This window comes from Chinchilla lanigera, unplaced genomic scaffold, assembly GCF_000276665.1.
Source record: "Chinchilla lanigera isolate Chin_1 unplaced genomic scaffold, ChiLan1.0 scaffold00039, whole genome shotgun sequence".
Lineage (NCBI taxonomy): Eukaryota > Metazoa > Chordata > Mammalia > Rodentia > Chinchillidae > Chinchilla > Chinchilla lanigera.
In genome coordinates, this window is record NW_004955440.1 from 7254436 (window position 1) to 7281230 (window position 26795).

The following is a 26795-nucleotide window of genomic DNA, read 5'->3' on the forward strand; positions in this document are numbered from 1 at the left end:
AATATTTAATACATTAATAGGTACTTATTTCAACTTTGAAAATGTTAACTACTTTCTTGGGCAGCCTGATTCAAAGTTCTTGGTTACTCATTTAAAGCAAAATGAAAGTACATGTTGATCAGTTCCACCTTTTTGTATGAATGCATCCAATGTCATGTTGGAAAAACAAAAGTTGTGGAAAGTACAAAGCTATTCAGTAAGCTCAAGTTCCTCACACAGGCTCACCCTCGTGTGATTTATAGGTACTACATTAATGAAAGATAATTAGCCAAGCAATAATTTCCATATTTTTTATTAATACAACTCACCATAACAGGTAAATTGTATCAAGTATGGAGGAAGATAAAATATACAAATATATAAGCAATGTTTCAGCCAAGAAATTACCCAAAATTATCATATTTTATTTTGCTTTAATAAACAAAACTACAAAAGACAACTGAGCAAGCAACTTGATATTATGAACTAGTCTACTAAACTCCTTTAGAACTGTGATGGGAAAATTGGTGATGAATATAGTTTGAGGTTTTATGAATTAATTGTGAAGGTCAATCCCACAAATAATAAAACTTAGTTTTATGATCCTGTGAGAAGTTGGAACTGTTACATGTTCCAAAGACACATTTATGTGGAAGACAGTGTTCAGAAAACAAATTAAGAACATGTTATTATTGCCAGTGATCATACAAATTGTGCAATACAAATGGAATTTCAGAGACTGTAAGAATTATGTTAGGTTTTTTTCCCCCACAAGAGTTAAGTAAGAGTAATGTATAACCTAGCAAATTTACTTAAACAAACTTGACTACAGAGATTGGAAGTCTTATGTTTAGTTTGGAGAAAGTTTAGTTGGAGAGATTATCTTCTCTAATCAATTATTAAAATACTTGCTTTCTCTTCTAGAAGAACACCAAGTTAGCATATTTGCCTACCAAAGGGGTTGATTAATGTTTAGCAAACATTGATAAAGTGAATTACACACAGGAGGCACTCTCCATTTCCATCTCAGTTTAGACATTTTCAAAATTTTGTAGAATGGGCTGCACTGAAGAAGGTGAATATATTCTTCATATCTACAGTGTTAATTCAGAGTCATTGTAAGCAAATAAGGGAACATATTAATGCTTCAGACCAAATGGTATCCTAAGTGATCACTGTCATTTACTAAAACAGAACACATACTTTAACCTTTTTTATCTTCTTTTTCCCACTATATTTAAAATGAAGAACAGTCACTGAATCAATGAAGAATCTTATAAAAGTAAACAAAAAATATGAAGTTGCGGACAATGTGAAAATTGTCTTTTTTCTTGTTGCAAGCTACTAAAGTTTCATATTGCTACTATAATGTTATTTTTTGATCTTTCACTTATAAATAGTCTTGGGTTATACAATGTGATACTTATTTCTTTCATTTTATTCCCCTTTGCTTTCTCTATGATAGGTAACTAATAGTTCTACGAACAGAAAAACAAAGCTTTCTCATTAAAGACTGTGGCTTCATCAGAATTGTGTTCAGAGGTGTTTCACTGTGACTATCTCAGCTGACGGCACAAGTGCAAACAGACCAAACACATTGTCACTAAACACTCACCGCAGTTGGCTTCATCCGATGCATCTGCACAGTCTGGATCCTCGTCACAAACCCACAGCTTGGAAATGCAGTGTTTGGTGGTTTTACATCGGAAATAGTCAGGAGAACAGCTGTTTTCAGCTTAAGAGGAAAACATCTATGAATATGTAGATTTGAAGGACAACCGACATTTTACTTATAAAAAGCAGTTAGAAAGTGTCTAAGACAGTTTATTCAAAGGGTATGTTCTTTTCAATTGACTAGGGTCTGAAAATAGGGATTTAAAATTTTTAGTATTTCTAATGTGTTCCCAATGTCCTTTCCAGTAGAAATAAATAAGGTAAACATATTTCTGCAATAACACATTGCTAAAAATTAGAATTAAAACCCTCTTCATTACACATTTGAAAACAGATTTAAAAAGAAAGGAATACAAGTTCTTTCAAAGTAATGTTCCAGTAATTTAGAATTTCACATTTTTATTAACAGAAATAGATCAGAATTGGAAGACATTAAGTGAATGAAGAAATAAAAGCATAAAATTTAATCAAAGTGTCTAGGAGATGCTCTGAGCTTTTGAGGGAAATAGTGAATATCTGACTCAGACTGTAAACTGCTTCACAAACCCTGGCTAGCTTAATGAATCAGCTTCTAGAATGGCTGGCCGTAAACAACTAACCTGAACTGCCTTGATTCTCAGTGCACCATCTTAATCAAATTGCTGGATGGCTGCACATTATTTACTGATAAAAGTTTTAAAGGAATAAAATAAAACTTCAGCAGGGCAGAAATGTTGACAGTAGTTGTGTTGAAAATGTGAGACTTGACAGGTGCTTAATCCTTCAGATTGTGCAGATGTGGGGGTGTGGGTTGTGTCCGCATGCGTACATGCATCGAATGCATTGTGTTCACTGTTTTAACTTTCCCTTGTGTACTTTGGTCTTTGGAAAGAGACTGAAATGCAGAGTGAACAGAAAAAAGCATTTCTTCTTCTTATTTCCAGGGGCCTGTTCAGGTTTCTTAAACGGAATATTATTTATAATTCTTTACAAGTATCTTTGTTAGAGTATTTGGCTAAATTTTCAACATCTTCTCAGAGTTTCCATATGTATTTCATAGGAGAAATATTTCTAGTTAAAATGGAGTTCATTTTAAGCTACTACCTATGATAGAAGTACGTTAGCAGTTTCTATTTGATATGGGCAAAAGATCCATTTACGGAAAAATCCATAACCGACCACAATGTGGTTTCTCTTGAGGATGATGATGAATGGCTGTCACACATGTTTGTCATAGCCCTTAGGTAGATTTTAAAGATCCCCCATGTGTCACTTATCTGTATATTTTAATCTGGAACGTCTTAGTTGCCCATCTGAATTGGCACCTACTAACACTTGTCTGATCAGTATCATTTCCTTGTCTTTCCACCTGGTAAAATTCTATGTTGAATATTTTTCAAACTAATTTCTGTTGAGAGTCAAAAGTAAAACATGACAGGGCGTTCTCTGGTGACTTACGGCAGTCTCTTTCATCTTCTTCGTCCCCACAGTCGTCCTGCCCGTTGCATCTGAGGTTTACTGGGATGCATTTCTGGTTCTTGGTACACTTGAACTGACCCGACAGGCAAACATGTGTGTCTAAAACAGAGTGAACAAAAAAGTCTGAGCCAAGCTTTATGTCTGACTTAAATCAATGCATCCATAATCCAAAATTAGATTTACACTTTCTAGGAGTTTAATCACCTACCACAGTTGAGTTCATCTGAGTTGTCCCCACAATCATTCTCTCCATCACAGATGAATGCAGGCAAAGCACAGAGTCCAGTGCCACACTGAAATCGGCCGGGCTGACATTTAAACTCAGCTGGGGAGGAAAATGCATAGGTATTATGGGTGGAACAACACTTTCACCTGAGAGCATCTTAAACAGAGCCTTTCTGACATTCAAATATTGGTTATGTTTTTTACTAGTGTATCCCAGAGCACAATATTCGTGTCTCCCATGTACAGAGCTGTTATATTCCTATAATATAGGTGAGTTATAAGCAATTTAGGAGCCCACTGGATTGGATTTCATATACTAAATATTAAGAGGGATGGGACCAACAATATATAACTATAAATAAACTTTTAAAAAGCATAAAGTATGAACTAATTTCACTGAAGTGGGGTTGAAACATTAAGTTGCAGATTAAAATTGACTAAGATACAAAAACTTTCATTCTAATAGTCTAAAAATAATTTCTCCTTGTTCATTTTGTTGTCTATGATATGTCTGTGCTGTGTATATCTGTCTTCAGTGCATATTCTCTAATATTACTTAAAGTATATGCTTCCTCTATAAGGTCTAAGTGAAATTTATTGATATTTACTTCTATAATATTCATAATAAGGACAATGTTTCAAATATAATTCATATATATATGTATATGCCACAATAAATAATTCACAAGTGATAATGCATTTTCTTTTGCTATTTTATTTGATTTTATATAATTAATAATAAAGCAGAATCCACTGTGTATCTACTTTGTACCAGGCACTGAACTACATGTTATCACATTCAGTTTTAAAATTAATTTCATAACCTTCTCACTTTGGTATCACTAAGCCCATTTTGTAAATGAGGGAATTTAGTTTCATGTATATTAGTAAATCATCCCTGGATATTTTCGAGTACCAGATTTGGATTTCAGATCTAAATCTGACTCTGAAGTCTCACAAATTCAATGTTTACAGTAGAATATTTAGTTTTTGACTAATGATCTACTGTACATTATTAATCACTGACTGAGATTAATAATGTGGTATTCATTAGTTCAAATCAGTGAATCAAACATTAATAAATGAGATTTCAAACTTTCCTTGACAAATAAATTATGGTATTACAGCACTGACTAAAAATGTAAATATTATTAAAAAAACTTAATCTTATTTTGAGCTTTAATTCCATAGACATAACAGAATTCTAAAATGGTGAGTTATTCACTTTCAATTAAAATTTTTCAATCAGTTTAAATGTTTAAACTATAGATTTTTTTCTTATACACTATATATGTGACTTTCCTCTAATTCTATTGCTTTATATATGATTTTCTTCAACATTTCTTTGTCACACAAATAGCCCTTCCATAAAAATGACTGCATCTATTAAATAAATGCATGATAGCATAAATCTGCAATCTCAGCACTCTGGGAGGCTGAAGAAGAAGGACACAAGATCAAGCTCAGTCCAGGCAACTTAGAAATTTAATACGAGTTTGTCAAAACAGTAATTTTACTATTAAAGAATGAAAGTGAAAGGTTTAGTTTTGTCAGCATGAGTCAGCATGTCACTGCCAGGCATTTCTTACCTAGGGGCAAAGAAAATGATTGTAATAATTATAGTCATTGCACTGCTTTTTGCAGGAGTGCTAAGCAGAGGATTGAAGACATGAGCAGTCAGGTGAACACTGCCTCAATCAGGAGAGCACTGTCTTTCTATAGGTTTGTTATGCTTGTCTATTTCCATATTCTTTCAGTGATAATTTACAGTTAGCTATCAGTTTGCTGATGGAAAATGAACATGTAATGTTTTTTCATCTGTTTATTTTGCTAACTGAATGATGCTACTATTATGCTAAAAAGGAATGTCTATGAAATAAGAGGGAATGCCAATATTTGCCTCTAGAATGATCCTTGCTGTTCTAGTAGCATCATAAGAAATTCAAGTGCAAACTTATAACAGCATTTAATTCTTTTTTGCCGTATAATTCTTTATGCATCACCTCTAACCACACTTGTGTAAATAGCACTATGTAACTTGATCAGTATGGGACTTTAGGAAAGGGCTTTCTCGCCTTCTTTAGTAACAGAAATTGTCAGTGGCTCTTGCTTCCTACAAATGTTGATGATACAACATGCCAAGATGGTACCTAAGCACTCCATAGACTCATTATTTTCCATCTCCCCATCATTCTCAAAGTGTCAGGGCAATACATATTCACCCATTGAGTACAAGTAAACACTTCTTGCTAAAGACCAGAGAGAAAAGGTCACCAACACCATTAAAAGTTTATTTGCTAAAGGCCACAGAGATAATGCCATCAATAAAATCATGAAGGACTTCTAGAAGGAAAGATAAGGAAACATCACCACAATAGACTGAGCAGAAATTTGTTGGAGATGTCACCAAAAACACAGGTAACAAAGGTAAGATAGATAAAAGGCATTACGTTAAGCTAAAATGATGGTTCTACCCTGCAAAGGAAGCATCAAGGATGAAGAGAGAGGCTAGGAAAAAGAGAAAATGTTTACAAACCATGTATCCTGATAACAGGCTACTATCCCAAATATATGAGTATCTCAACAGAATACTTTGAAAACAAATGATTAAATTAAATAATTGCCTAAGGATTTAGTATGGAAATTTCAAAAACAAAATGTAGAAATAGCCAAAATATATTTGAAGAAATGTTCAACATTACTAAACACCTATCTATCTATCTAATCAATCTATATATCTATCATCTATCTTCTATCTAGGGGGAGAGAGAGAGACAGAAAGAGAGTGAGAGGTTTACAACTGGATATATATGAACTAGTTCAATTATTGAATCATGAAATGAAAAATAAAATCAGTATATATTGAAAATATATGAGCACCCCGTTAATTGCTATAGGATTATTCACATACTTCAATATACAGAATCACTCCGTGCAGATCAATAAGTGAATGGATAAGTGGATATGGAAAATGTGGTATGCATGTGCATCTATCTATTGAGCAATCGGTCAATCAATTGACGCACACACATATATAATGAAACATTATTAAGCTTTAATAAAAAATGAGGTTTTTTTCATCTGTTATAACTTGCAGGCAGCTAGAGAACATTATGTTAAGTGAAAAATTCAGGTGTAGAAAGATATATCATTGCTTACACATAGAATCTAAAAAACTTGAATTCATAGAAAGAAAGTGAAATGGTAGTTAGCAGAGGTTTGGAGCACATTGAAGAGATATTGGTCAAAGGAAACAAAATATCAGATAGGAAGAATAAGTTCAAGAGATGTACTGTACATCTTAAGAACTATACTTAATTGCAATGTTGTACATCTGGAAATTGCTACCAAATAGATTTTATGTGTTATCACAACAAAAAAATGAAAAGCATGTGAGGTAGTGCATATGTGAAGTGCCATGAAAAATGTGTATATTATACAGTACAACACAGATGTGTAATTAGTATTTGTAAATTAAGAAATGAAATGTGTAGATACTAGTATTTACCGCTCAAAGACACTACATTAGTATTTTATCTCTGTTTTCTGAAGTTGGGGAAATGCCAAAAATGCATTTCATTGAATGCCATGTTTTCATGGCAATATAAATCCAGTGTGAAATTTCAGTTGATTGTCATCACAGATAGGGAGCACCAAATATTTTAAAAGGAAAAACACTTCAAGCTCTTCACTGCATCATTGGTCATCGTGGTGATATTTACTGAGAAAAGACTGTATCTGGGTAGTAAAGGTCATCTTCTTAATTCAAGGACTACATTAAAATATTCAATACTGTGTGTCTTTATGAGCTACAAATATAAATTATGAAATAAATAATAAATTTCTCTTGGTATATAAAACAGTGAGATCACTAAATTAACTATATAGTAATTTTTATAGTAGTTTATACAGTCACTTTTTTGTCTTTTATGTTTTTTTGAGACATGGTCTCCTTATGCAGTTCAGGCTGGCCTTGAACTCACTTTGTAGCCAAGGCTGGTCTCAAACTCACAAGGATCCTCCTACTTCCACTTCCCGAGTGCTGGGATTACAGGCATGCACCACCATGCCCGGCTATATACTGATTTAAAGGGAAAAAATATTTCATATATCTATCAATCTATCTATCTAGGTATAGATGATATATAGATATATAGATATGTGTGTACTGCTGGATATATATGCACTAATTAAATTACTAAATCAAGCAATAAAAAATAAAATCAATATATTGAAAAGATATTACAGTGTCAATTGCTGCAGCATTATTCTATTGTACATATTCTACTCATACACTATTTTTGGGGGGGTAGGGTTCTGCTAGGCAGTCTGTGCTGACCTACAGTGGCCTAGGTGGGCCTCAAATTCACAGTGGTCTTTCTGTATCAGTGTCCACAGTGCTGGGAGTACAGGCATGTGCCATCATGCCTGGCCATACAGTAGTCTCTGTAAGTTGTCTATCATAATAAAAGCAACAAAAAAAATTATTTAAAAAATTAAAGAACAGGAAATCTTCTGTATATAAAGATTATGTTAGAAAAATATGACTTTTATAACGTTTTTCCTTCTTACTGATTACTTGCTATTTTCACATATACAAACTGTATGACACAACTTCTATTGTAAGATAGACTTGGTCATGACCAGGGAGATGGAACCCAGCTCATCTAAGCAACTCTCTGAACTCTCTAGATTTGAAATAGGCTTATAATTAGGTGGTGAAAAGCTTCAGCACAGAAAGTAACTAGCTTTCAGTGCAAACCTCAAGATCTTGAACTCGATTTTCAAGGCCAAATCATGGCAAACATCCACTGAGATGTTGAGGGAATTCTCATGATTGACTAACAGCGTCTTCAGCTTGAGAGGACAGTATTAGAGTGACCTGTGGAGTGAACTAGCAATGGAAAACCTGTGGACTGTCTATTACCACCAAAGTTACCAATGACCGTTAAAACAGTAGCACTGAAAATGCCAATCACAGTCAGAAGGCATAATTGGTAGCCGATTGACTACAACTGGTGAGAACATACTAAATTGTCTAAAAGCAAACTAATCATTATTATTGAAAAAATCTGACTTTTAGAGGGTTTTTTTTTGGATTTTAATACTGAAAGAAAAATTGAAAGTTTAAATTCTTTAAAGGTAAGATTTCAGTCATTGTGTGACATTCTAAAGCCTTGCTTATTCTTGCTTCCAACTTGGCTATACGTTGGGCCAAAATTAGGCCACTTATTACATTACTGAACACTACAGGAAGCTATATCATTATTCTACATGTAATCAAACTTGATAAAGAAAAAGAAACACAAATTGCTGATGGTGTCATTCTAACATTTTAAAAGCAGGACATAATCAAGACATTGTAACAGCTTTTGCTATATTTTCAAGAATTATCACATGAACCCTTTGCATTTCAATTTTGGAAAAGTACTGCATGAGCAAAGACTTTAAGCAGAGCTTCAATTATCTAAGTCTGGAATGTAAGGAGCTTTAAATTGTAAACTGCAACATTTCCCAAGTACTCACGACAGTCCTCCGGTTCATCAGATCCGTCGCCACAGTCATCCACGGTGTCACATTTCCACCAGAACGGGATGCATTTGTCAGTTTTGCAACGAAACTTTCAAAAAGGGGGAAAAATACAAGGTCCATTTAAAAATTCCCTGAGGCAGTACGGCTATCCTACTCTCTTGTTGTAATTATGAATTATACTGGATTTATTGCTCTACTAAAAGGAACAGTTAATGTTTAATTGTTGATCAGTCTTACATGCCTGTATTTGATTATCTGAGTAACCAATCTGAAGATATCAATATGTAATACAACAACCACTGTAAATTTCCCATCACCTTGAATGAAATTCTATAGTGCTTGTATTGTTTTTGTGTTATTTTGTAAATATCTGTGTATTTGTTAATATGTTTTCACTCTTTTATCTTTAAAATAAAATAAAACCTTCTACAATAGATAATAAACATATAAAAGGTGGCCACAGGATATGCCAGCAAAGTCCATTGTTCAGGGAAAGCTCCTGAGAGCTCCTGTCTATAGCGCAGTCACTAAAGGGCATACGGCCTCAGGGATACTTCTATTCCAAGAGCCAAGTTAAGTAGTTGCTGTGGAAACTCTATGACCCAAAGAAACTTAAAATGTTTGCTCTCTAGGCCATTACATAAAAAAAAATTTGTTAAACACTACACAGGCTTAAAATTAGCAAGAATATCAGGAAGATATATCAAATGGTATATTAATCTAGTTAATTTGAGTTAATGTATTGAATGGTGTTGTTTACAGAGACTTGGGGGAATCAGTACCTCTTAGCCTGTGTACTTTAGCCTCCAGAAAACGAGCTGTAGATCACTGCGAGTTCTCTAATACTGTGAGTGCATGGAAAAGTTCCATCCCACTAAAACATCACCTTTACCAATAGTATCTGACCGTATAAACTTCAGGACTACCTCTTTGAAACAATGGAGGTCAACACAGTTTCAGATTTTAGAATGAGTAATAAATACATAATGTTTATCAGGATAGTAAGTTGACATGGTATAGTTTTTAAAAATCCTTTTTTACTAACATTTACATTTACTTTAAACAGAAACACAGGAGTAATTTTGCATGAGACTTGTGAAGATTATATAAATAACTATTCATTGAAATTGGATTAATGTTTTTATTTGTTCTCTCACCCTTTTAATTTACAATACCTGAAGAAATATTCACAGAAAAGGTAATAATTCTACTAACTAGAAGAAAGAATAGGGTTTTGTTCTGAACTTGTCCTTTAAAATTAGCCATCAAATAGAAGATTTACAATCAAGATGCCAGTTGATACTGCTATGTGGCAATACATATGTATAGGTTTATTTAGCATACAGGTGGTTTTTTAGAGAAACATTTCAGAAAGTTACCATTGCATGCTGTTTATTGAAAGTAAGGTGGTTTAAACCCAAATTACACACCATGTCAGAGCACACAACTATTTTATTTAGCAACACAACTGGATAATTGCTCACAGTGACTAAAAGAGATCAATTTATTCTTGAATGATCTCTGATTACAAATTATTTCTTTCTTACCAACATGCAGATAGGAAAAAAAAGAAAAGAAAATTACACTTTCCATGGAGATAAAAGCTACATACAATGCAGTTGTCATTAAAAGTTTCAGTTTAAATTATGAAACCAAGCAAAATAGAAAATTTGGTCAATATCTTCTAGGACTGCCACATTATTTTCTTTTTTATTTCAGTAGGAATTCTGAGAAAAGCACATTATAATATTATTTGAAATTTTAAAGATTTATTTTCTTTTTGAAGTGTTTATAATTCCCAAGCATGTGGTTGATGGAGAGCTGGCATTTATCTTAATGTATTGCATGCAAGAAAAGAATTTCCCACAGAAAGATATAACCTCAGTTCAATTATCTCTAAAGAAAATGGATTAGCAATCTAGGAATTTATTCACTTAAAATAGTATTACTTTCTTCCAGTAAGAGAGAATTTCACGTTAGTTTTTGCACAAGCTGATGGCGTCTTGGAGTTGATTTAGGGTCGAGTTACATTAAATATGAGAGTGAATTTTTCTTCCAGTGCAGTCTGGGAGGGAACAGAGCAGTGCGAATCTAAAGGGAGACCTAAATGTTGAAGTGACTTTCTCGTATTTGCTTAGCCTCGGTCATGGCTGTTGTGGTTTTTCATAAATTTCCAGATGGAGAAAATTACCTTTATTCATAGTGACTGTCTGGGGATATGAAGCTCACTCTGAAAGCAGGTGCCCTGAACATTAAATATTTCCAGTCATTACAATATATCAAAGCACACTAGAAAGAGGATTGGAGGTCTCCTGGGTATCTTCAAAGTGTGCCTGATCATGTTTAGAAAAATTTCTAAAATGCATTTTTTAAAAATTCCCTAAATAAAACAGATTTAAATAAATAACTTTTAGAATTATATGTGACATGGCCATTTTTATCTCCATTTCATTTTTAATAAGGACATAAGTGTTCCGAGTTAAGAGAAGCCAAGGTAGGATATATTTATGTTAAGTTTTTGTGTGGATCATTTTATTCTCAGAAGATTTTTTCCATTTGATGTCTGAGCTTTATTTTTTTCACACTTAATTTTAGTTGTTTAAAAGACATAAATAGTAAATACAAATACAAAGTATTTTACATAGTAAATGTTCTATAATACTACGATATTCATAAAATAAATTCCAGACTGTAATTATCACCCACAAAAAGAAGCTATGAAAACTAAACACATGTCTGCTGATCTGAAAAAAAAAAACAAAATGAAAATCCTATTATGTTGAAATACATTTGAACTATAAAGAGTCTCCACTTAAAACATGAGTCAAGCCATTTTCCAAAATTGTTTTCGAATTAAAATGATTTAACTTAACCATGTTTATCAATTAGTCTTATAAGAACTGGAATTACTGTTGACCTTTTACAGATCCTCACATTGCTTCACTCATTCTTATTACTGTGATGTGTCAATTTTATTTTTCTAGAAATCCATCATACTTTCATGTTTCTGTATTATTTCATTGGTAATAACCATTAGGTTATAAGAGATTAAGCTTCCTCAGTAATTTTCATCAGAAGACTTAAGCTATGATCATGAACTACTAAAATTTTTGCTCTTTTACATATCTACCTCAGCAAAAACTGTGTTTCGATGAATTAACTTTTCTTTAAGAAGTTTTTGATAGTGCATTTTTTTCTTTCCTGAGATCAGACAAGCATCATTGGTTAAAACAGCTACATAAACCAAAAAACTCACAGAAATAGCCACTAATGAGTTGTGTCAGTTGTTCATTACTATCTTTTTTATTAATGATAAGACAAACGGAGTAAGAACTTTTTTTTTTCCAAGTAGTGCAACAGAAAACAAAACCTGTCTGGATCACATTTTGGTCTATTTGTTCAGTTTTGTTATTTTAAAATCTATGATGAAGATGACCAAGTACTTGAAAAATCTAAGAAATACAGTCTTGCCATTGATATCAAGTTAGGAAATAAATTAAATATATAAGTAGTAATTTCTGGTTGACTAAGGTTTTTCATTAATTGGTTGATCAGACTTTTGGCACTGAATAAGCATAATTATAGATTTTTTTACATAGCATTTTGGAAAGTTGTGTTCCTTTTTGCTTGTATCAAGGCTGATGTCATACTATCTGTGCCTTGTATTTGGGATATCTATCCTCGCTTTATACCACTGTTAGTTGGCTGTTGAGGCTCACCACTTGTAGTGTGGCCACTGAGGGCATTGGTGGTCAGCTCTGCCAGGTCAATAATGGCTTCATTATTTTAGGTCCCAACACAATGATTTGGCTTGCTCAGCACTCTGCAGTGAGGGTCAAAGGTTTTTCAGCATAACCAGCAGGGTCAGTTGATAATTGTTCTAAAGAAAACTAATAGGAATTATGTTTTAAGATTAAAATGACACAATTTTCCATTAAATTTTACTACTAATTAAGGAATAATCAGCTCACTGATGTTATCCTCTCTAATGATTTAAATTTCCAATTCTTTAAAAAATGAATTTTTAAAAATGAACACTAAGGAAATTATAATGAGAACAGCACACTTTGTAAAGAAAGCAAAGTCTATGGCCTGTGCTTTCAGCTAGACATGAGACCCTTCTGATGGCAGTGCACATTAATCGCACATACACTTTTTTAATTATATTCCAGTTGCACTAGAGGGCAAGGTCAGTTACAACAACTATTACCTACCAGAGACTTTTCCCATTTGTATTCATGAGAACTACCTGGAAATGTTATTGCTCTTATTTGAAAGTCCCCTGCAATTCTTACGTGGAAATCTGTCACTCAGTGATCCTGGGAGGTGGGGCCTTAGAGGAGATCAGATTATAAAGGACCCCACATTCATGAATGTGTTAATGTGGTTCTCTCTCTGGGGAGTGCGCTAGTTACCAAGGGAGCTACCTCGTTATAAATGGGAGTTCTCTCACATGTTCTTTTACTTCTTCTTTCTTTCCTCCACTCCATTCTTTCACCTGATGCAGCCTTTTAATATTGAACTCACAGTGTTCAAAACTATGAGAACTGATCAAACAATACGCCTGGTAATCTGAGCAACTACTTGGAAGATAACGCTATGCAATATAATAACCATTGTTTATTTCCTATCATCTTGTTTTGAAACTCTGTATCATTTATATTGTTTCTTTTCTCTTTGAAATAAAGAAAAACTATGAGAAATAAATTCGTGTCTTTTTTTTTTAACACATTATACTGTCTGTGGTTTTCACTGACATGGCAGAAAATCATCTTAGAAAACCAGCACCCCATTAAAACATGCAAATACAAGGAACCAAGAAGATAGGTTAAAAAAAAAAAAAAAAAAGGTAGCTAACAAATCTAAGTAACCCAGCCAGTTTAAAGAGGGTTCATGATCACAGTGACTAGCTTCAGAGTCTATGCTCGTAACCCTTAGAAGTGCTGACATGCTGGAAGGGTCTGACAGCTTCCTGTTACACTGTCCTCACCAGCATGACTCATTTTCTAATCAAAGGGCACGCTGAACTGCTATTGGTTTCTCTGTTTGGAACATAAGCTCATTCAAAGAGAAATTTAATTTCTTTCCTGAAAGTCACTGCTAATACCTGGAAAATCAACAAATACAAAGCACAAAACTCTAAGAGTAAATTTTGTCATTTAAAAAAAAATCAAGGCTTATTTAAACCTTTATCTCCAATTAAACAAGATAACCCCTCAAAGATAACAAAGGCCAATTATAGAAAGTCACATGACTGGTCTCCACAGTTTGAAAGCATTAAACTTGAGTCAATGCAACTACCTTTAAGTATAAAATTATCCTGGAATAGCATCAGTAAAAATAATTAAATTTGAAAGAAAAAGAATATTTTCACAAGGAAATTATTTTGGCTTTCAATTAAAAAAATTCTAGAGAATTATTCTATACCCAGTTAATCTTTCAGCTATCACTATTTGTGAGGAGTGGGAGACGGTGTGAATGGTCATGCAGAGCAAATTATCTAGGAGGATATTTTTGTTTAAATTCCCCAAGCCTCAATTTCCCAGTCATCTTAAACTATGTACAATCTCCTTTGATACTGCCCAAACGCTCATTGAAGATATGAGCTATTATTCCCAGTGGACTTGGGTAAGAGTGGTTTTACTTTTGTCTCTCTACTCTAGTGCCTAAAGTACTACTTTAAGGCTATCTCTAAACATACATGTGTTTAGAAACAAAAGAGATCAAAAATTAATATTTCAAAACGGGTGCCAGCACATAAGCAAACTCAGGCAAAACTTGTATAAAAACTTGCTCATCAGCAACGTATTGTCTCACTAGTGTAAGAATCTGAGAAAGCGAATAAAATTAGGAGGTATGACAGACATTGTGAAAGGAAAAGAAAATGCTCAAAAGAAAAAAGCAACTGGGGTGAGGGAAAAGAGAAGAGAAAGAAGGGGAAATTATGTATATATGTGTATATAGGATAGCAAATATAGATGTACTACTGACTTCTATCACTTTACCGAAAGTGATAGATTACTTTTATTACCAAAAGTGATAGATTACAGTTAATGATTACTTAGTTGATCAATCTTGCGTGTCTCTATTTGTTTTCCTGAGAAGCCACTTTGAAGATATCAATACGTAATACAACAACCATTGTTAATTTCCTACCACTTTGTCGGTAACTCTGTATTGTCTGTATTGTTCTTATGCTATTTTTTAAATGGATGTCTATTGTTAATGTTTTCCTTGTTTCATTTCTAAAATAAATTTAAAAAAGAAAAAACCTTGTTTATAAAAGAAAACAAATAAACAAACAAAACACTTGCTCATACACCCCATGAGATGCTTTCAAGTCTCTGACTCACTTGACTGGCTGTGCAGTTGGATAGACAAGTCCTGTTATCAGCTGCAAGGTAGAAGTTGGTGGGACATGCACAGGTGTGGGTCTTCCCAGGAGCTAACAGGCACAGGTGACTGCAACCACCATTATTTACCATGCAGAGATGTTTGGAGACTACAAATGAGAAAAGAAAAACAATAAAACAGGAACAATAATATAGCATGGGATTAGAGATAGGACACTGGAACGTCACCACTTATATTTGAAGCAATTTTTGTAATAAAGTACGTATCATGAATATAATGATAAGGGAAAGTTTTACAAATGCTACTCAGGATCTAATGACATTGATTTGACTATTAAACAATTTTAATTATTTCTACAAAGCAAGTATAGAAGTAAATAAAAAGCTCAGAGGAAAAAAAAAAAAAGAGACCAAGGATATTTTTAGATGGAGACATCAACATGTTTAGAATTATAAAGTAAAAGAAGACAATGAAATGATGCTCTAGAGCTGGTAGTATTGGGGCTTTGCTTTGTAGGCCTGATTGTTCTTTCAGTAAAGTGATCAAACCTTTATTCCACATTGCCTAGCAGAAACCCTATTAGATGAATGCATAAGCAAATTTATTACAGTTGTAGCATTTTAAACCCTAAGCTATTTAAACGTTATTCCAATCAGTATTCTAAGGATCCTAAAAAATTGCATCCCAAATTTAATCTCCACTTCTCTAACCCCACTGCATTATCATTTCAGCTTAATATGATTTGAACAAATCAATAATTGTGTTATAATTGAGCTTCTCCTCATACCCTGTAATAGCAGTACTTGATATCAGCTGAATTCATTGTATAAAGCAATGCTATTAATGAAATCTTGTCATTTTTCTCAAAAGTAAAATTACACCTAACCCTGGTAGAATAAAAAATGGAATACTACCGAAAGATGCAGATGCATTGATGGAAATCATGGAAAGAATAATTACCATCAGGCTGTCTGTAAGAATGATACACTTGGACATCTGTGATGATATGCCATGAGCTAACCAGTGAGAGTCTGTCTGCTCCCGAGGTTTTATGGACACGGCTGAGTGACTTGGTTTTCCCATCAGTCCAGTAGATGTAGTCTTCAAACAATGTTAGTGCAATCACCCCTGGGATATCTTGATTAGGGACTGTAATAGGAGATGGTAGGATTAATATTCAGTCTTGGAAGACTGCCAGTTAAAATATTCAGTATTACATGGGCTGACACATAGGACTGCGACAGAACTTCATGTGAATAATTGCTGTGACAACCTGTCAGGCCAGCAAGGGTCTTTATTACTGGTTAAGAGGATGTAAGAGTGGGCTCAGGAGTTCACTTTTCTCAGATTTAGCTTGGTTCTACCACTGGGAAGAAAATAAATGTGATTCTGCTCACCATAAGAGGAAAGCTACTTCATCGGAAACAAGTAACAGCCAGTATCTTGAAGTCCACAATGGAGATGAATTAATCTCCATTCAAGTTGGTTAAATCCTTAAATCTAAAGGCCATTGCCCAGTTCTCTCTCTTGTTTAAAATGATTAAATCATGTGTCAATGGTGAAACATGTCTACTACCTGGAAATAGAGTACTATGAAATTACTATCAACCATTTCAGTCATTGAGATTTTTACCTGCAAGAGGAGCTTAAAGAAGGGTAGAGTAGGGGGAAATGCAGGCAGAAATGACAATGAATGACACAGATATAATAGCTGTAAAACTGTTTAGTAGCAGATTCAAATTGTTTTATAATTAGGCTTTCAATATAAAATTAGTTTAAATATATGCAATATGATACTTTTGTTCAAGGGATTTCAGGGTCATATCAGATAATGAAGATATAATAAATTTATTTCTAATTTGGTGAGTCTAATGATTTTCATTATAGTTTTCTTTGTGTTGCTATTTTCCCAAAATTATTAAATTATCAAATTCAGAAATTTAAAAATCAGTACAATATATTTTCTATTTTAACTTTCAGATTACTTTTAAAGTTCTATCTTCATCAGAAAACACATTAAAGCTCCAGGAATACATACTTTTTCATGACTTAGATTTTAATTGTGAGAATTAGTGTTTGTCATACTCCTATTCAATTGCAACTAAATTTCTATCAAAATTTCAAACATAATTTACTTTCACATGCAGCTTACCATGTCATTTTTAAAATGAGAGGTAGATATATGATATCAACTAAAATTGCTTGAAATTTATTGATTTGTTATTTTTGTTAAGATAGGCCAAATGTGATCAGAAAACTCATTATGAGGCAGTAAAAGCAAAAATGTTTTAAAAATGGGAGCCTGCAAAGTAGGTGACTAGTCACTGACTGCTATTAATAATTTAGGATCTAAGCAGAAATCCATCTCTAAACAGATGTTCTTGGATAATCAAGAAAAATTCAGATCTGCAAACTGTATGTGCTTTGAACTTTGATGTGAAAATCTAGATGCACATACAATTTAGCCATCTGTGTACTCTTACACACATGGAGCATACTACTAAAATGATAAGTGGAGTTAAATAGGAGAATGAAAACGAAACTTACTAGAATGGATCATGTTCAAGCTACTCAAACAAATGATTGACTTTCTCTCTCTTTGACTACCTTCATTCCAAAAGAAAAAATAACTGACAAAAATGAACAACTCTGTGAATCATGATGATAGACCATCATGAGTTCTTCAGTTTACTGTTCAGTTGGAAAACTGAAGTTTAAAGTAAAATAAAAATTCACCCAACATTTTGAAAGGCTTAGAAATATTTAATGCAAAATCTTTAGATGCAAAAATAAGTAATTACTTCCCCAAATATGGGCTTGAGAAACTAATCACCACTTTTGAAAACCTCAGTCCACTAGAGATTCAATTAACTTCTATGAAAAAAGTGAAATTATTTTAAAATTTGCCAATTAGCATTTCAAAAATAGCACATTGGTTTTAGCTACTCCGCATAACCATAGCTGATACTTATTAAGCAAGTGGTTGCCTCAGAAGTAGGCTAGCACTTCTCAGTGGGTGGGGAGGCAATTTTGCTTCCATAACAAAGAACTATCAGGATCAGATAGGAAGAGCTTTGAAGTTGAGAAGTCTTGTGCTAGTTTAGCCACTTTATATACCTTAATTCATTTAATATTCTCAGAAACCCTACTGCGAAGTAGAACCCTTCACTTTGCAGATAAACTGACTTGAAAAATTAATTTGTCAAGAAAGAGGTGGAAGAAACTGATAAATGAAGATATTAATACATGGAGCTAAGTCAGCTTCTCTGTGTGCTGAGATTTTAGCTACTTTACCATGTTAGCACTGTCCTTAAGAAGTTAGCTTGGTATGATACTGCAGGTAAAAAAGAAATGCAGCTAATTTCATATGCTCCATATGAAAGTCAATTTAATTTCTTGATTGCAACTGCATTGCATACAGTTTGCAGGCATGGAATAATTTAGGTACCCAGCAAGTGCTTAAGTAGTGACCAGTATCAGAAAGTTGTGCTATTAAACAGACCATACATTTGTGGAGATTGGAAAAGTGAGCTATTAGTTCAAAAGAGGGTGGCACATAATAGAAGGTACAAAGCTTCTAGAAAAATCAAGTGAAAGTGAAAAAAATGAGTCCATTCACCCAAAAATGACCATCTGTTTAATTCCTTGTTTGACACTGGCACTATAAAACAGGGGAGGCCCTAGTAGTTTATAAACCCATTACAGGTTTGTTCATTTTTTAAATGTCCTTATTGTCCAAATGACAGTGAACACATTCACCAGAGGATTTGTTCTAGGGAGAAAAGTAAAATACTCCCTTGTGTTAACAAGGGCACAACTAGTCCCACACAGCTAACACTACCCTGGCTTCACCTAAGGGATAGTGACAAGCTCCCTTACTACCACAGCCATACCAATGCAAATTAAGTCAAGGAAAATAAATCAAAACAAACAAAATATCTTCACATAATATTTTGGGGGGAATTCAGCTCATAGCTTGACACCTTGCTTCATTCTCTGTTTAGGACCTAAATATTCAACAAGAGTCAATCAACTATCTCCTCAAGCTTCTGTTCAAAAAAATTTACACATACAGTTTAGAGAAGTATAATAAATGAATCTTGTATTTATTTCTCAACAACACTTGAAGAGTCCAACCTTTACTGATATTAAATGAGAAAATAGTGCAAAAGCACCATATATTTTTATCCAAGCAACTTTTCTGGCTTTAGATGAAGAAAATAATTATTTTTGGTTGTGTAACTTTATCTTACACTATTGTGTACTGTTATATTATTGTATATGTATTCTGTACATTTTCACACATTAAAGATTTATGACACATATTTATATATAACAGAAAAATTAAAAAGCTGCATTATAATGTAATTTGGGAGTATATTGGGCTGACAAATTTCAAAGATGGAATATGATGGTAAAAGAGGAATATTTTAACAAACAGTGAGATATGGTCGAATTTGGGGGAAAAAATTGATGTTTTCTCACAATGATGATAATTATTCTTTTTACAAGAAAATAAAGGGCCAGGCATGGTGGCACATGCCTGTAATCCAGAGGAAGCTGAGGCAGGAGAATCATTGTGAGTTCGAGGCCAGCCTGTGGTTCAAAGTGAGCCCAAGGCCAGCCTGAACTGCATAGTGAGAACCTGTCTCAAATAAATAATAAATAAATGAATAAAAACACAAATAAATAAATAAAATGACCAGTTGTCCTATATAAAATGGCATTTGCTTAATTAAAACAGAAATGTGAAGAGCAAATTTAAAGAATCTTTTCTGCACAGGTATTAGTAGACACAAAGAAGAGAAAAAAATGAACCATGGGGGCTATCACTTAACAGGCACCTATTATGTATTTAAAGCCTATTCTCAAGCTGCTTACTATAGTTAGGTCACTATTCTGTGCACCAGCATTATTTATTGCACTCTATCCAGCATTCCACTCAGGCCCTAGGCAACCAATTTTTATTTCATAAGTTCTATCTCTCAGAAGAAAGGCATTGATATTTGGCAAAAAGTAAATCAAACAAACATTCCCTCTGGAGTTTTCCATTTTACTTAAGTTGGATGTGATCCTTCTAATGCTTATCATGCTCGCCATAATAAGTAGGAGAAGGTCACAATCCAGAACATATTTTTAGCTTGTGTTGCTTCTCTATTGTAATATGCTTGATTTTTCATTTATTAGATCACATTCATCATGTTAAAGAAATACATTCCTACATAACATCATTCAAATTTTATATTTTTGACCAGTCTAGTTTAAATTTTTAAAAACAAAACACAGCAGAAATGTAGTTGTTATCTTTTTAGTTAAGATCTTGTAGTATTGTGGAAGACGAGGACACTGGGACACAAACAAAATTGATGCAACTTTGTGCAGTAGGTTATTAGCCGTTTCACTAGCGATGTTACACTTTCCCCTGACTTTCCCTCCAAGGTTTACCTTCACATTCTATATCCGATTTTAAAATGTTACTTTTTTCCCATTGATCACTTTAATTAATTATTTAAATGTGACTCTAACATCTTTCCCAATATACTTAAGAGTAAAATAAAAGTTATAGAACGTAATAACCAAATTCTGTAATTAGTTATTTTTATGAAGAAATCAAGATAGCGGAATCAAGATAGAGGAGTTCGGAATTAATTTATTATGAAGAGCTATGCATGGCTTACAAGGAAATAGCTAAATAAATGGTGAATTTTGATTGGTCTACCTGAGCCTTCCTCTGTACCTGTCTTCGCTTGTGGGTGCAGCACAGTACCCGACAGCCACAACTTTAAGGAGGGGAAGTTATGTTGGCTGATATTGCAATCCATGACTGGCCAGCTCCTAAGAAGGAACGGCATGGCACGGGGGCACGGAGAAAGGCAGACTGCTCACGTCATGGCAGTGGGGAAGTACAGCGATCAAGGGAGAAGCCCGAAAGGAGATGTACCATTCCAGGTACCCCACGGTGACCGGCGTCCTCCAAGCAGACCCCTCCTCCCAAAAGCAAGTCGGCTGTAATGTCCCAAAGCCAATCATCCTCCAAACACAGTGGCTTTGGGGGTCATTTTAGATCTAAGCCATAGCAGTGACTGTGTGAAGAAGCTTAGTTTCCTAAGACTTAAACTTCACAAGCCTGCTAACTCAGACATTAAATTTTGTTATCTTTTTTCCAATATATTGTAAGACTTTTCTCTTTTTTTTAAAGTCTTGATGCCATTTCCCCAAAATAAAGGATCGTATCCCCTCACTGTTAAAGTAGTGCAAAATTATTATGTATTTTCTGTGCTTTTAGACAAGCACTCTACAACTAATCTTTTTCTTTTATTTCCCTCTTCCTCTTTCTTTCTTTCTCTTTCTTTCTTTCTTTCTTTCTTTCTTTCTTTCTTTCTTTCTTTCTTCTTTTTCTTTTTTTCTTTCCTTTCTTTCTTTTTCTTTCTTTTTCTTTCTTTCTTTCTTTCTGTCTTTCTGTCTTTCTGTCTTTCTGCCTTTCTCTTTCTTTCATTCTTTCTTTTGTCTCCTCTTTGTGTTTTCTTTCCTTTGAATATGCTGGGAAAGTGATCTACTGCTAAGCTATATTCTAAACAATTTTTTCTTGTTTTTAATATTTTCCAATCACTATTGTAAGAGTCAGAATTTTTGCTGTAAACAGAAATGCATTATCAGGTAAAAATTAAAGATGTTTTGATAAAAGATATGTACAGAGAGAAAGGCATGGCTGATATTTTGATAAAAGATATGTACAGAGAGAAAGGCATGGCTAAGGGTCAGTAATGGATGGTTTTCCGTTAGCTCTCCTACCAGAATGGAGTGAAAGTGTAGCTGAAAGGAAAGAGCCACCCAATGAGAGCAGTGCCTGTTGGTGGACTAATTCAGCCTTTCTAATCATTGTGGTTGGTCTTCACAGAAAGAAGATGAATAAACTTGAGCTTTTTCCTTTGCCTACCATCTGATTTGCTGCTTTACATACCATGGAATAGACCACCTCACAGCCTGAAAGTAAGAGAGTGAAAATAAAGTATATCCTAAAATCAGTCTTCTAGCATATGAAATATAGCAATGAGGCATAGGTAGGAAAATCAGAACCACCTCTAGTGCACGCCATCATAATTTTTACCTCGTATCTCTTACTGCATCAAAAACTACCAGTTGCACCTGTTCCTTAGACAATGTCACACAAATTCTGTCGCCTCACACAAACACCATCTGTCTTTGGTAGTAAAGGCCTGGCTGCTCACTAACGTTTTGCTCTGAGAGACCTTGACATTAACAGTATTCCCTGATATCTTTGCAAAGAATATGAGCACAGTACAGGTATGTAGAGAAATGAGGATAGGATTTAAAGAAGGAGCATATGAAGACTAGAAAGGGAACAGAGAAAATAAAAATGAATTGGCCCCGAAAACATTAGGTGAGATTAAATAAAGGCTGCACATGATAAAGGCTGGGAAGCAGATGATAAAGTCAGGCTGTAGTAGGACATGGTTGGTGTGCCGGAGAGAGTGGAAGATTCACCCCAGTGTTCAGTGGGTGGGCAGATGTTCTCTAGCTGAGGAACAATGACAGGAAGGAGTGGGTGGGTGGGCAAGCAGCCAGAACACACGAAGCATCACAGAATGACTGTTGAACACGTAACTTTCATTACAAGCTCCACAAGAACAAAGAGTACTTTATGCAATCTTAGAGCCAAGGGCACTTGTGTTTTGAAAATTATGCCTCCTTCTGCTTTGCTAACAGAATATTGTTTGCTCATAATTTTATCTTCAGGATCACCAACAAGCTACCAGGCTGAGCGGTCATCATTTTGCCCTCTAAACATTTTGCTTGCCTACTATTTAATGCATGTTTCTTACTGGTAATCAACAGAAATATAAATAAAACTTTAGGCAAATGGGTCCAAAATCCATTGCTCAGAATGAATAAAAGCATTAAGAAAAGGTAGGAAAAACTAGGGATGGACAATATTTCCAATGTTCTGACAGTCTTATGAAGTGATACTTTCCAATAAAAACTACAATGGTCCATTAGTGAGACCTTGCTAGAGATAAAAATACAAAGTTCTTTCATTAGGTTTATATCATAGAGAAGAGCCAATTTGAGTAGGGATTACTTCAGAGTCATGTGAAGCTGCCTTTTGAATGCTAGTGCTGATCAAATGTCTCAACTAAAGTCATACTTCTCTCCTTAGTGTCTTAGCTTACACTGGGACACAAATTACAATGGCAAGAGATAAGATTTAATGCTATATTTTAAATATCTTCTTTAAATTTTATGCTATTATTAAAGGAATTTGTAGTCCATCTGTTTCTAGTATTGATTGTCATTGGTCTATCTTCTTAGCACAAATAATACACACTCTCTATCAGATTGGGACTATCTCATATAATATAATTTTACCCATGTCCTATTTCATCTGTGTTTAAATTATCAAAATAGGAGGTCAAATATGGCCATTTCAGTAAGTTAGCAACTAAAAAGGATAAACTTGTTAATTATGGTCAGGGTTTGCAGGGAATAGACTTAATAATTTAAAAGTTTATTTTACAATATTCACTCAAAAAATCAAATTCAGAAGAGTACAAGAGATCTGTCCACACACTAAACACCCAAAGAATCCAGTTGAGGGCCAGCATCACATGGCAATGTCTTGCACAAGTCCAGCTAAAGACCTGGAGCCCATGGCAATGTCCTCCACCAGTCCAGCTGGATGCCCAGGTCCCATGACAATGTCTCATGCAAGTCTGTATCAAGAATCGGCACTGGGAAGGCCCAAAGGCCAGTGGTGGAAACTAGGAAGTCTGTGTTGGAGTGGGGAAGGATCTGTGCCAGTAGAATGAGTGATCTGCACTAAAGCCAGGAAGTGATGCTCAAGGTAAAGACCAGAGCTCCTGTAAAGAGAAATGCAGCCATCCTCAGGAACAGCAAGGACCTGAGCTCCTCTGATGATGACAGTGGCTGAGTTCATACCAGGAAAACCAGCCAGACAAGCTTCTCCAGCAACGGTGGCAACATTGTCCCCTCCAGTTTTCCTTTTATGCTATGAGTAACAATCCTCAGGTGGGCCTTCCACACCCAGAACCATGCTGACTCAGTTCAGCAGGGTGTTCCAAGTTGACCATTAGTTAATTCACCACATTAGTGAATGTGAAAATTTGGGGATTCGATTGTGAAATATGCGTCACATTCATTTTTGAGAACTCAACTTTGCCTAGATAGCAAAAGTATTGTCCTTTCTTGATATTAACATTCATTTTCACCTCTGAAGTAAGCAAAGAAATATTAGCAAAGGTAAATTCTTGTTGTTCTGAAATTTTCTGGGTCTTTTTCCAGGTGATAGGAACCTTCATAGGTACTTGGAAATACCTAGCTTTACCAGCAGTACTAAATATAAAAGTTATGAAATTCTACATATCTGTTCATTAAGAAGATCTTCATTAGAAAGTTCTAATAAAAATTGCATATAAAATACATTTGGACAGATATTAATATCTTTGAGATATCTTTGGGGTAGACATCAAGTAAAGTCACTTACACAAATTTAGTGTCTTCTCACTTTTCTGCAATTATAAACATTCTTCTAGAATAAAGAGAGATAAGAAAAGTATACTATCTTTTAGTGTGTATTATATCATGAAAACTATGGGTAAGCGAGGAAATCAATCAAATAGTGCTTCTCTGCTTTAATTTTAAGCTCAGCTAATTCATGTCAACAAATTTTAGAAAACAGTGAAATGCATTTAACCCTTACTCTATGGATAAGAACATTGAACACTAATGCAACAAAGTTACTGGCCTAGATTTGGGAAGTAACTGGACTTGAGTTAAATCTACTAATTCCTAATCTACTGTATGAACGCTCTGCTACTTGTATGAATGCTCTACTACGTCAAGTTTGAGATAGATAAGGTTGTTGAAAGTGAATGAAAACTCAAAGTAAGGTAGTACCTAAAACGTTATTCTTTTGAAAGGTACATGGAACATATGTGACACTGATAAAAATAATCTCTTTAAACATAGGCAATTTAACGTGGCATGTCCTATACAAAGAGAAAGCCAAACAGCATGACTGACACTCAAATTAAGAGACATTTTAGAAATAGCAATTAGATTCAATTTATTTTACTGGTTCAGGAACAAATCTATAGTAAGTGAATCGTATTTTGCTTTCTCTCATTAAGTTTTATTGTATTGTAAACAGTAGCACATCAACACCATTGGCATAAAATAGCCTGTAAATTCAACTATTTGTGAATCTTTGAGGTATTTTTCCCAAGTATTAAAATACAATATATTACCAAGAATGAAACACTCTAGAATATTATAAAAAAAGTAGTGGGATAGTCCTTTGAATTCTTCCCTTTCTTGGTGACTTTTAGTGGATACTTACAATTCTACTGCAACAGCAATTGATGATCAGAATATATAACCACAAAATATTCCTTATTTTTAGTACTCTTTTTTTCCTCCTCCGTAAAAGAGACATTTAAATATATTTTATGTTATTTTGTCAGTATGGTGTTAAAATATGAAGCCCTTTTCCAGTATTAGGCTATCACAGCAGTGGTTATGAATTGAATTTTTAAGTCAAACACAGAACTATATTCGAAGGCCAACAAAGAAATAATAGGCATAGACTATAGTAGTAATATTTTGATACTGAGACTCTTCTGCTATACAAGAATGGAGTTATCTTTTAAATAAAGAACTATAGTTGACTCGTTACATAACATCTTAAACAATTTATCCACAAGATATAAGGTGATTCAGTGATAACCTATAGTTTAGACTTGTACACATCTATTACTCGACAGAAATGACAGCTACATGTACAATTTTCCTAGCATGGTGAATAAATACGTATAAAATCGATGTATTTAACACAAGATTAAATCACTTAACAGTACACTGAATAAGATTCTGGAAAAAAAAGAAATTATTAAATCAAAAAGAAACTATCTAGAATTGCAAGTTAGAAATAACATGTTTTGGTGTGTCTTTAATATTAATAGTCACACATTATTCTCTACCTTTTCTTTACCAAGATGCTCTCTGCCTAGGTTTTCTCAAGTTCAAAGGCACAACAGACATTAAGAACCAAGTCAGAATTTATTTATGTACTTTAGTAGAAGAGTTGAGAACAAAATGAAATTTTTGTTCTCAATAATATTCTGTGGTATTTAATTTTCTCTTTATTAAAAGGAAAGCACAGCCTTTAATTGGAGGTAGATATGCAAAACTATCACTGTACTTTTACTCAGGAGATATTTCTAACTTGAGTCCAATAGACAACCAATTTGGAGAAAGGCTGTACTCGTAATGTACCAAATAAATCAAAAAGGGTTTCAAATTTTAGAAATATAGTGGCATAAAATTTCAAACAAGATTTATAAATTTTCTTATATGGAGGAGATGTATGTGGTTTGGAAATCACACACTCTAACATCAAACTATCCCACTAAAGCAAGATGCTACAATTTTAATGGTGGTGCCTGCCTCCAAAAAAATCAATTTTTTAATACTTTTTAAATGGACAACTGAAATGATTAGACACTTCACAAGAGAAGAGGTACAGTTGGCCAATT

At 34.0% G+C, this 26795-nt stretch overlaps 1 protein-coding gene across 1 annotated transcript in view; it reads right to left on the bottom strand.

Moving 5' to 3' along the window:
• Positions 1-26795, bottom strand: part of Lrp1b (low density lipoprotein receptor-related protein 1B) — a 1427040-nt gene that overhangs the window by 205909 nt on the left and 1194336 nt on the right. Inside the window, exons 61-66 of the mRNA XM_013517439.1 lie at positions 16183-16371; positions 15222-15370; positions 8863-8956; positions 3320-3436; positions 3091-3210; positions 1595-1714 (exon numbers count right to left, since the gene is read on the bottom strand). Of these exons, the coding sequence (XP_013372893.1) occupies positions 1595-1714; positions 3091-3210; positions 3320-3436; positions 8863-8956; positions 15222-15370; positions 16183-16371 (789 nt within the window). The remainder of the gene's footprint in view (positions 1-1594; positions 1715-3090; positions 3211-3319; positions 3437-8862; positions 8957-15221; positions 15371-16182; positions 16372-26795) is intronic.